The 12,349-nt window shown below is 38.7% G+C and overlaps 1 protein-coding gene across 6 annotated transcripts in view; it reads right to left on the minus strand.

Moving 5' to 3' along the window:
* Positions 1 to 12,349, minus strand: part of RBPJ (recombination signal binding protein for immunoglobulin kappa J region) — a 78,980-nt gene that overhangs the window by 49,881 nt on the left and 16,750 nt on the right. The window contains exon 1 of one of the 6 annotated variants that reach the window (XM_008166254.4): positions 532 to 2,165. The exons of the other annotated variants lie outside the window; for them this stretch is intronic. Coding sequence (XP_008164476.1) covers positions 532 to 599 — 68 coding nt within the window. The 5' untranslated portion in view covers positions 600 to 2,165. Of the gene's footprint in view, positions 1 to 531; positions 2,166 to 12,349 lie in introns of those variants that run through there. 6 annotated transcript variants of the gene reach the window in all.

Raw genomic sequence — 12,349 nt, forward strand, 5'->3', positions numbered from 1 at the left:
TTTTGCAACTGAATTTAGTTATTTCTCGGAAAATAATCCTGCTCACTCTCCCAAAGCTGTACTAACTCTACAGTGCTAGCTGGAGAAAAAAACTTATTTTTCAGACGATAAAACTGTGAACATAAAGAAGAAGCAGACAGACGGAGTCAGAAGGACCATTTTTTACAGTCGTTTTCTGACCAAAACTGCATAGTGGAGTTCAGACTATAGCAGCAATTTCTAAATTGCAGTAGGAGTTGATTTAAATTAAATAAACCTTCTCAATATATTATGTGTTTGCTTCTGTTGCTATACTAAAGAGTCATAAACTGACAGAAGTTAGAAATGAAAGAGACCTACTATTAGGCTATTTAGGCAACTTTCCTGCCAGTGTGGGATTGGTTGTTCTCTACAGTGTAATATGAGGTTTTGTTCTATCTTGTTTTCAATGTCCGAACCACTCCTGTTTTCACAGGACAGAGGTTCCTGTTCTTAACTATACCTTCCATCCCTGAAGTGGAAGACAGTAATAGACTTTAATCTTATACTCACATGGAAGGTGTCTCGTACGAATCACACAAAATCCTGAGCCATAATGAATTTCTTTTAACTGCCATCATTCCATGCAATGCCAGCACTACACACTATAAAGAGAAACTATGAATGACCCAACAAGGAAGTGGTAAAGGACTAAACTGAGCTTGCAATAGTGTCATTACCAAGGAGGAAGGCTTTTGCAAGACTAAACCAATCTTGCTAACCTTAAAAGGACATTTTTTTTTTTTCCTGAGCATTTCTGACCCTCTTAAACAATCTTTTAGGCTCTGGATCAGGATGCTCACAATCCACTTTTGAGAGACTTCTACCCACTGCTCAACTAAGTAGGAAAGGGTGATCATTCTTTTGTGCTCTTATGCTTACCTACGCCCCACAACAGGGAATTTCATCACCACTACTGCAACCACTACTTCCCTACCAACGGATCAGTTACAGCAAACAAAATAAAATACAGTTATTGCTACAATTTCAAAGAAAGAGAAGACAGAGAATCTTAGCAGCATCTCAAAAGAGAGACTTAACATTTGAAGGAAACAAAAAATGTGTTCGATATTTCCACACAGTCTCTCACAACAGAGCTGGAGAAGGTGAGGGAGAGCTTTCCAAGAAGAAAGTAGCTACAAGTTTGCTATAAATCTTAGATTGGTGTTGCAAAAAAACAAAAAACAAAAAAAATGATCAATTGTTAACTAAGGCCATTTCTATGGGTGCTTCAGCAGCACTGCTATAGCACCACAGCTATGTCGCTGTAGCGCTGTAATGCAGATACTTGCTATAGCAATGGAAGGGGGTTTTCCACAGATTTAGGTAATCCACCTCCCCATGAGGCAGTAACTAGGTCAATGGAAGAACACATCAGGAGTTAGGTCAGCTGAACATGTGAATTTTTCACATTTGAGTGCTGTAGCTATGGTCAGCCTAACAGTAAGTGTAGGCCAGGTCTAAGATTAACAAGGACAATGAATCTGCAGCTTTTAAGCAAGTGTCTTGTAGGAGTAAAATCTGGATAATAAAGTTTTATTCTGCTAGAAGTTAGGAGTACTTTAGCTGTATTGTTTCAGTGTGTTGGTGACTTGCCTGACTAGACTCTGTTTTGCTGCTTTCCTCCCAACTTTGGATAGACATTTAAAATATATGGGGATTACAGAACACAAAGCTATGTGGCAGTGAAATGTGTTAACCCTTGTGATATTTACACATAGTGTAATAACGTTACATTGTTTGAATATAACTTGGAGCTAAAGTATCATTTGTCTATCTTGCATTTGTATTGAAATACTAAAACAATAACAAATAAAGTTCTGCACTTTAAAGAAGGCAGAACTAGTCTACTAAAGACAACCTCAAAAAAGGGCAGTGACATCCCAGGTATAATATCTAGAAAACTTGAGAATATGTGAAAATATGATTATATAACTGATTACCCTTGCAAGTATAGTGAAGTCTTAAATTCTCTCTGTGACGGAGGTAAAGTTAAACTATCAAGGTGGAAATACAACTCTATTTTTTACAGTAACTTCCTGAGAGAGTTCCTCCCCACCCCCTTGCAAGAGTCAGTACTGCAAACTCAAACTGAAATTTCAAAGACAAGCTGTGTTCCTTCTGGCTCATCCATCATTAAATTTAATAAAGATCTTGCAGCTGGAATTTAATTAACAATTCTGTTTATGATGCATGAGCCAAAGCAGAATCTAGATCATTCCCCTATAGGTGTGGTAAATAGTTTCAAATATTTTTGTCACCAAGATAAAATAGATAGAGAGACTGACTACACTAAGAGAACACAACCGTTGAATATGAAGGTGTCATTTTCATACACTGTCACTCTTCTGACTATAACCATATGTGAAAGGACACCAAACCCTCTGCAAGTGAAAGCAAAAGGGACATGACATTCTTTCTACCTAGAATTCTTCAAAAGTAGAACCATTTAATAAAATAATTAACTTCAATTTAGTAGTCAATCAATAATTCTGCTTTTCCCAAATCGAAATAGCTAGGACCAAAACACCTCTTTAAAAATAAAAAAATGAAATTTGAACAGGCTACTCTATTTACATATAATTTTCTAAAGTTTCAGTGGAAGGACCAAGAAGATGGTGTTTGGGAGGGTTATTATAACCGTTTTAGAATCATTGCCCTAAGTAACTTTTGGAACCCTCTTACCCTCCCCTACCATGCTGTAGATAAGGACATAAAACAGAAAAAACACTTCCCAGCAGAAATAAAAATCTTACTACCATTGATAACCAACATGTGAGGAGTGGGTTTACTCAGAAAATTATCCTGAAGAAAGACTTCAGCCTTATCCCAATCTTTTCTATTTCCCTGACAAACTGACACAAGAAAAAAAATCTGACACTCCAAAATCAACCTGTCTGGTACTATGTGGGTGTGCTTGAAAGGCAAGCCCTTGAAACCATGTAGTAAAATAATCAGATACCAGTGAGGAAAACTCTATTACAAAAGAAAGCTTCTGTGTACCACATGAGGCTGTGTGCATAACCAACAACAGAGGGGAAGAGGACATTCAAAAAATGTGTTTTCTTTCAATTCTGTTTGTAACCTCTCTACTCCCTACCCCACCACACAATTTTTGGGCAAGAGAGTCATACTCTTCATTTTGTGTTTGAGAAGCTTCTTGATGCAAGTGGGTGTACGATGTTTATATCTCCCTCTCCCTTTTACTTCAGGTCTCCCCCTTCAAGGACATCACATTAAACTTCCCTTCCACCAAGGAATGGTTGCAGCTACCTCTACTACTTATTAAGGCCATTAATGCAGTAAGAATGGATCGCTGGCGTGATAAAAGATGTTCCAAGGGAGAGAGTGTGCCACCTGTTGGTCCTGAATTCAGAAAATGACAGATTATAACCATCAACAGTATTTAGGCAGAGGATGAAATCAAGCCATAATAAACTCGTTGGTAGTTATTCATTGGGGCCATTTCCTAACTTCCCTAAAAGCATTTTCTTCTTCACTAGACAAAAGCAATGTGAGGAAATGTGTGAATGCACAAGTTTTGCCAGTCTGCTTTCTGTGTGTTTTAATGAAATCATATTTAGTAACAGTAAGTTTTACAAAACTACAGGGTGTCTTAGATTTCAATGTGATCAATTACATCACCCATGACATACGTGGTTACAAAACATTCAATTGAGTGTCATGGCCTAGAATTAATCTTAAATAAGCAGTACTATGAGACAATATACCCAACAACACACCATCCCATGAATATACAAACATCAGCAATGCATACACATGTTGGAAAAAAGATGATGTTGAAAATTGAGAAGAGAGTTACCAACTTTTTCCTGTGTATTATGGCAGCCAAGTAATTTTTATGTTTTAAAAGGTCATAATTTTATGAACAATTTAAAATGGTTTAAAAGTTTCATTATTTTGTTAAATTAATCTCCAGACAAAACTAAGCCATTGCTTTCTACTCTGGCTATTTCCTAAGTGAAATCACTTCATAGAATTGAGTCTGCCCTCTGCAGAAAAGGGTTAGCAACAACTGACATATAATTTGTGTTATCAATTATTTTTGTGGAGAAAATCAGACATTTACATTTTCTAAATAGCAAAAAGATTTTTAAAGTTGAACATCTGATGCTAGATGTTTTATTAACCACTTATTAAGGATTGCTGAACATACAGGGTCAGAAGAAGCTATGGTACATGGCTGATACAAGGATTCATTGGGAAAGAATTCTGGAATTGCCACTTCCCACATGATGATAGAGAGTAGATGGTCTCTCCAAGAAACAGCATTGAAGAAGGCAACTTCAACAGATGCACTGAACTGGAGCCAACAACACAGCTTACCAGGTGGGAGACCTTAGATCGTCCATGAAAAAAGTGTGGAGTTGCCGCAAAGATTCTTCTAGAGCTAAGATAGATGGACAGAAATAGTCACAACTTAAACATCAGGGGATAATCAGTTTATCTGAGAAATTAAAGTTCAGATATTAGATTCTAGTGTCTTCCTTCAGGGTATCAATCTTTCATTGGAAATATGGATAATGTGATGTGTGCTATTGTAACCCACAAACCTTCTGGGTGCGTTGTTCTGTCTCATCTAGTGGCACCAAGACCACTTAAAGAAAGAGATAAAATGAGTATGCTCTACAGCCTTAGCTAACAGTTTGCTTTTAGCTCATGTGGTAGAGGCTCATGCACTAAGCTCCAGAGGTCCCAGGTTTGATCCGGTCTGCCGACAACCGGGGTCTGTCAGCGTTACACTATGATAATGGCATGAAGAAGAGCCATGGTTACACCAAGAAAAGACTGTCTTATCTAAATCACAAGGGAAACCCTCTGTAGTCAATAAGTAATGCTGAAAAATTACTCTCTAGATTGATGATGAAAAAGAATTCAGAATGTCCATTTTAAACGGTTTTAATTAGACTCATAGACTTTAAGGTCAGAAAGGATCATTGTGATCTAGTCTGGCCTCCTGCATATTGCCGGCCACAGAACCTCATCCACTCCTGAAACAGACCCCAAGCCTCTGGCTGAGTTACAGAAGTCCTCAAATCATGATTTAAGAACTTCAAGTTACAAAGAATTCACCATTTACACTAGTTTAAACCTGCAAGTGACTCGTGTCCCATGCTACAAAAGAAGGCAAAAACCCCCTTGGATCTCTGCCAATCTGTCCCTGGGGAAAATTCCTTCCTGACCCCAAATATGGCGATCAAATAAAAGGAAGTATTTCTTCACACAACACACAGTCAACCTGTGGAACTCTTTGCCAGAGTGTGTTGTAAAGGCCAAGACCATAACAGGGTTAAAAAAAGAACTAAATTCATGGACGATAGGTCCATCAACGGCTATTAGTCAGGATGGACAGGAATATGTCCCTAGCCTCTGTTTGCCAGAAGCTGGGAATGAGAGACAGGGGGGATGGATCACTTGATAATTACCTGTTTTGTTCATTCCCTCTGGGGCACCTGGCACTGGCCACTGTCGGAAGACAGGATACTGGGCTACATGGACCTTTGGTCTGACCCAGTAGGGCCATTCTTATGATGAGTTATACCCTGAGCATGTGCGCAAGATACCTAGCAAAGATTCTCTGTAGTAACTCAGGTACCTCCCCATCTAGTGTCCTGTCTCCAGCAGTTGGGGATTTATGCTACTGGCAGTCGACAATGGACCACATACCAGTGTAGGCAATCTCATCATACCATCCCTTCCATAAACTTATCAAGCTCAGCCAGTTAGGTTTTTAACCCCCACTGCTCCCCTTGGAAGGCTGTTCCAGAACTTTACTTCTCTGATGGTTAGAAACCTTTGCCTAATTTCACTGGCCAACACTTATTGATCGCCAGTTTATAGTCACTTGTTCTTGTGTCTACACTGGTGCTGAATTTAAATATCTCCTCTCTCTCTCTCTCTCTCTCCCTCTCTCTCGTATTTATCCCTCTGATTTTCTTTATTTAGGTGAAAAGAACAGGAGTACTTGTGGCACCTTAGAGACTAACAAATTTATCATATGCATCCGAAGAAGTGGGCTGTAGTCCATGAAAGCTTATGCTCTAATAAATTTGTTAGTCTCTAAGGTGCCACAAGTACTCCTGTTCTTTTTGTGGATTCAGACTAACACGGCCGCTCCTCTGAAACCTTTATTTAGGTGAATCTTGGCAATTTTAAACCCCTTTTGTAAGAAAACAAGGATATGTAGTTGGATATAACATCAAGGCTTCATCTTACATGGCTTTTCAGTTTGCCATGATATACATGGTATCTCTCTCATAATATGAACATATACTGCTCACCCACGCCTAACTAAGGGCAATTCCTTGTCCAACCGTAGGGTTATAAATAGAGGATTTTCCAGAATTCTAAGTTATTAAGTACATATCACAACTTAATTCTAAAATTACACACAATTCTAGAGTCCCTGCCTCAAATGGACTCATACAAATTGAAGAAAAAAAATTATGGGATGAATACTAACTTTATCTTAAAGTTTCTTAGGGCAGGGACCAACTGCATACTAATCTGGAGAATGTCTAATAGAAAACTGGCAATTTAATAATACACAGGGAAATATTTTGTGTGTGTGAGAGAGATATTTAATTTTGTCTTTCCCTAGTGATTTTCAAGATGCTGTTATTAATTTATAGGTACTACTCTTTGAGTAGATGATGTCACTGTGTGGGGGTGTAGAAAGAGCTGCAAGACTGTCTGTGATGGGGGAAGTGGGAGGTGGGGGACAGGTTCGGAAGCTTGAGGTACTTTTCACTTCTGTTTTGTACTTTTTCATGTACACAGGAAATTCCCTCTGTGGGAGGGAAGACCAACTTCCTAATGCAAACATAAGAATGAGAATTTAAATAAAGGAGAGTTAAAAATTTTCCAGGTTTGCACACCTGACTGTCTGCAAGGACACTAACAGAATGCCAATTCTGTAGTACCTATGATGATGAAGCACCAGCCGTGGAGATGGACGGCAGGACAGAGATCACTTGATCATTACCTGTTAGGTCCACTCCCTCTGGGGCACCTGGCATTGGCCACTGTCGGTAGACAGTATACTGGGCTGGATGGACTTTTGGTCTGACCCAGTATGGCCATTCTTATGTTTTATGTTCCTCATGTTCTTTGGAGACACCTGAGGGAAGAGGTTCTCCTGTGGAGGAAACATAGAAGGACTAAGGAGATGACAGGGAAGCTAGCCTAGGAGGCAAAGAGGAGGTGGACAAAGAGTAAGGAACCCAAGAGAGAAGAAAATTCTACGGACTCTGTTACAAACCTTGGGGGTCGGGGGGGGGGAGGGAGCAGGGGAAGGTAGGGGAACTGGGGAGGACAGAAATGATTTTAAGCTAAATATCCAAAAGCAGTCAAGTCCCAGGAGCAAAGCTGAGACTAACAGAGTAAAGAAAAAGGCTATGGACAAAGGGAACTTAAAGAACTGGTGATGTAAACTAAGTGCTAGCTTTCTTTTCCAGAGCCCGGGGTCTGGGCTTCCAATACCGGGTGTGAGCAAGATTGCTCAGACCCTTGAAAAACCGTTTTGACCCAAAGAGGACAAAGACTGGCTTCTTTATGGAGCTATTGTTTGTTTTGGATTTTTGTATACCACAGAAGATGAATTTTCTTAATTTAAATCAAAGGTCTAAATTAACAGCACGACCACAGAGGGTAAACAGAGGCAGCTGGGCATCAATTTCCAAGGAAGTAGCACTATTGTGTCACACACTTATAGGACTATCTTCCCGGAGTTAACTTTTAGAAATAAGTGTCATACATGACAAATGTATGACACTTACAATAATGGAAGTGGATTCTATCAGAAAGAGAAGATATCATATCAAAGCACTGCAACAAATTAATTCTTTCATACTGTGGCTAGAATAGCTCATATTCAAAAAGTTAATGTAACAAGAATGCAATATTTTTTCATATTGTGGCTGGAATAGCACATGTTCAAAAGTTTAATGTAACAAAAGAACCATTATGGTTTTACATAGCAGGTTTTCAATGCTGTCCTAACCACAGATACAGTCACAAGAAAACTCCTTCTGCATAGTAAATGATTTTAAAATTTAAGTCAGGTATTTTATTTTAGGCACTAATTAGCTATAAATTTCAGCATTCAGAAATGCTGTTTTTTTTATTTTCAGCAGGTCAAAACACTATCTTAATCCTCCCTCCTCCAGAAAAGTTTCATTCCCTTGTAAACGTGCCACTATAAAAAAAGTTTAAGAAGATGTCCTGCTGTTTTTTTTACAGTCTTTATTCTAATAGGGTCTCTATAAAACCACAAGCATTTACTGTGAATGCTTGCGCAACAGAAGACCTACAACAGCTATGCAACTGTGTCCTAACCTAGTAATTAGTATCCTGCAGAGTAGAAAATGTAGTGAAAATATTTTTTTAAAAATAGTTTATAGTGCCAGTCAGTCACACTACACTTACTTATATACTGTAAAGAATTCTATTTTACATACATTTTAAAAAATGAAAATAAGTTCTTCCTAGCTGGTTCACAAACTCAATGGACTAAAAACAAACAAGGTATCAGGGTGGGGGGTGTTTCAAAGGCACAAACGACAGTTAAGCACTCAACTCATTAGACAGCCATAGCTTCCCACACACTTTTAAAACTACGAAAGAACAACAAAATTTGAGGGGAGAGAGAAAGCCAAAAGAAACTAAGAAAGAAAAATTCCCCTATAATGAAGCTCTTACTCTCTGTTCCTCTCCTGCCCATTTCCCTTCCCTCAACTAGCTGCACCCTGAATTTTTAGCTCTCTTTCATTCCCTTCTCTTTATTTCAGTCTCATCTTTTTTTCTTCCCCAAAGGGTATTTGGAATCTCCCACCACTCTAATCTGACTTACTCAAAACAGGAATGGCTAAATGTCAATGATTTTTTTGGGGGGGGGGGGGGAGGGGGGAGGGAAACAGACTTTTTATTTAAATTGGATTTTTTTCTCATTTAAATCGATCTTTGATTTTATTTAAATAACAAGGTTTTCTTTTTAAAATGAAACCGGTTTACAATGAAATCTGAATTAAATACAAAAAATGTTATTGGCCTAACCTTATAATAATCTCTTAAAACAGGGGTTCTCAACCAGGGGTACGCATACCTCTGGGGCACGCAGAGGTCTTCCAGGTGATACATCAACTCATCTAGATATTTGCCTAGTTTTACAACAGTCTACATGAAAAGCACTAGCGAAGTCAGTACAAACTAAAAGTTCATACAATGATTTCTTTATATCGTTCTATATACTATATCAGTGTTTCTCAACCAGGGGGTCATGATTTGTTTTATAATTATATGGCAAAAATGAGATAGTAAGCAATTTTTCAGCAAAAGTGTGCTGTGACACTTTTGTATTTTTATATCTGATTTTGTAAGCTACTACTTTTTAAGTGAGGTGAAACTTGGGGGTATGCAAGACAAATCAGCCTCCTGAAAGGGGAACAGTAGTCTGGAAAGGTTGAGAACCACTTAAAACACTTAAATAAAAAATAAATATGCTGAATCCATGAGTCTCTATCAAAAACTGAGTTTTTCTATATAAAGAAACAATTGGGGGGAAAACATCTAAACTTTTGAGGTCAGGCTTTATAAATATGGCACAGTAGGTCATGTACTGTATTGAGGGTTTGATACTGTGGGGGACCCAGGGGTTCTGCTAATGACTGCAGGAAACTGGCAAAGTCATCACAAATGTTGGGACAAGGCCCCTGACTCCAGGAGACACCATTATTTATCTCATCAGGATCATTCATTAAGCCCACCTGAGGGGTATTTTACTCCTACTTTACAGCTTCTCAATACCTGAGCTCCAATTGGCTCAGTTCTTAAATCATGACTATTTATGACTCCACCCACCATGTATACTCGCTGGCTCACAGGAAAACACTTACCTGCCCAGTAACTACCAGCCTGTTTCTGGATGGTCCTGGGCACTTCAAGTAAATGGTCTTGCTCTATTTTTCTTGCATGTGTGCATAGAGATACAAACACACAGAAATCAATTAATTTCTCAACCTCCTCCTTCTCTCTCCAAAAAAATAAAATATTACAGTGCAAAAGGCATGTGGGTTACACAAGCAGAAGTCTTGGACCATTAGTAGGGGGTGGGGTGCGGCAAAGAAGTTATGTTACAAGGGAGAAGGAGCAGAGTGTGCAACCAGAAAGAAGCAACTCTGGTGTCAAAGCAAGACACTTGGAAGAAGGGACAACATTCTTCAGAGAGCAGTCTCTACTGTTGATTTTAACACCGGGGAACTGAAGGGAAAAAATCCTACCATGTCTGCAGGTTACAAAACAGACCCTCTTTGGGAGTATTTTCAAGAAATTTCTGTATCTCAGGTAAAACAAAGGAACACATCCCAATGTAAACAGGGCAACAAAGATGCAAAACCTGGTTGTCAAAATGAAAAATTATGAAAAAATGTTCCTCAGAAGTCAATGACTAGGAAGATGTGGCTGTGGACATATGCCTGAACAACTTGGATCAACTGGTTAGTAAACTTTTTTTTGTACCATTCTTATGGACTGCCTACCATGTGGATTACTTATGAATTTCAAAATGTTCAAAATAATTGGTATGTTAGTTTGTTGTTGGAGTACTTATCAATTAAATTTTTACTGTTACTGTTGGACTTCTGAAATGATTTTTTTATTGCCCAATACAATCAAACAGACTAGGTGAGGATTTCCTGTTTAAAAAGTAAAATTTTATTAGGCATTATTAATTTTAACATTTTCCCTCCCAAAATGTTTGGTATGTTGCTAGAAATCATGATTTAAATTGATTTAGCTAACCGTATGATTTATTATTTTCCTTATGAAACTGGTTTTAGAAAATAAGAATGGCCATACTGCGTCAGACCAAAGGTCTATCTAGACCTGTATCCTGTCTTCGGACAGTGGCCAATGCCAAGTGCCCCAGAGGGAATGAACAGAATAGGTAATCCTCAAGTGACCCATCCCCTGTCGCCCATTCCCAGCATCTGGCAAACAGGAGAGGGACACTATGCTTGCCCATCCTGGCTAATATCCATTTATGGACCTATCCTCCACGAACTTATCTAATTCTTTTTTGAACCCTGTTACAGTCTTGGCCTTCACAATGTCCTCTGACAAAGAGTTCCACAGGTTGACTGTGCATTGTGTGAAGAAATACTTCCCTTTGTTTCTTTTAAGCCTGCTGCCTATTAATTTCCTTTGGTGACCCCTAGATTTTGTGTTATGAGAAGGAGTAAATAACACTTCCTTATTTACTTTCTCCACACGATTCATGATTTTATAGACCTTTATCATATTCCCCCTTAGTCGTCTCAAGCTGAAAATCCCAGTCTTATTAATCTCTCCTCATATGGAAGCTGTTCCATACCCCTAATCATTTTTGTTGCCCTTTTCTGAACCAATTCCAATATATCTTTTTTGAGATGGTGCAACCACATCTACACACAGTGTTCAAGATGTGGGCATACCATGGATTTATAGAGAGGCAATATGATATTTTCGGTCTTATTATCTATCCCTTTCTTAAGGATTCCCAACATTCTGTTCACTTTTTTGACTGCCGCTGTACATTAAGTGGATGTTCAGAGAACTATCCACAATGACTTCAAGATCTTTTTTTTGCGTGGTAACAGCTAATTTAGACACCATCATTTCATATGTATAGTTGGGATTATGTTTTCCAATGTGCATCATCTGCCATTTTGTTGTCCAGTCACCCAGTTTTGTGAAATCCCTGTGTAGCTCTTCGCAGTCTGCCTGGGACTTAACTATCTTGAGTTGTTTTGAATCATCTGCAAATTTTGCCACCTCAATGTTTGCTCCTTATTCCAGATCATTTATGAACATACTGAATAGGACTGGTCTCAGTACAGACTCCTGGAGGACATCACTATTTACCTCTCTCCATTCTGAAAACTGACCATTTATACCTACCCTTTGTTTCCTATCTTTTAACCAGTTAACAATCCATGAGAAGACCTTCCCTCTTATCCTATGGCAGCTTACATTGCTTAAGAGCCTTTGGTGAGGGGCCTTGTCAAAGGCTTTCTGAAAACCTAAGTACACTATATTCACTGGATCCTCCTTGTCCACATGCTTGTTGACCCCCCTTCAAAGAATTCTAGTAGATTGGTGAGGCATGATTTCCCTTTACAAAAACCATGTTGACTTTCCCCCAATAAATTATGTTCATCTATGTGTCTGACAATTTTGTTCTTTACTATAGTTTCAACAAGTTTGCCCAGTACTGAAGGCAGGCTTACCGGCCTGTAATTGCCAGGATCACCTCTGGAACTCTTTTTAAAAATTG

This window comes from Chrysemys picta, chromosome 5 (assembly GCF_011386835.1).
Source record: "Chrysemys picta bellii isolate R12L10 chromosome 5, ASM1138683v2, whole genome shotgun sequence".
NCBI lineage: Eukaryota > Metazoa > Chordata > Testudines > Emydidae > Chrysemys > Chrysemys picta.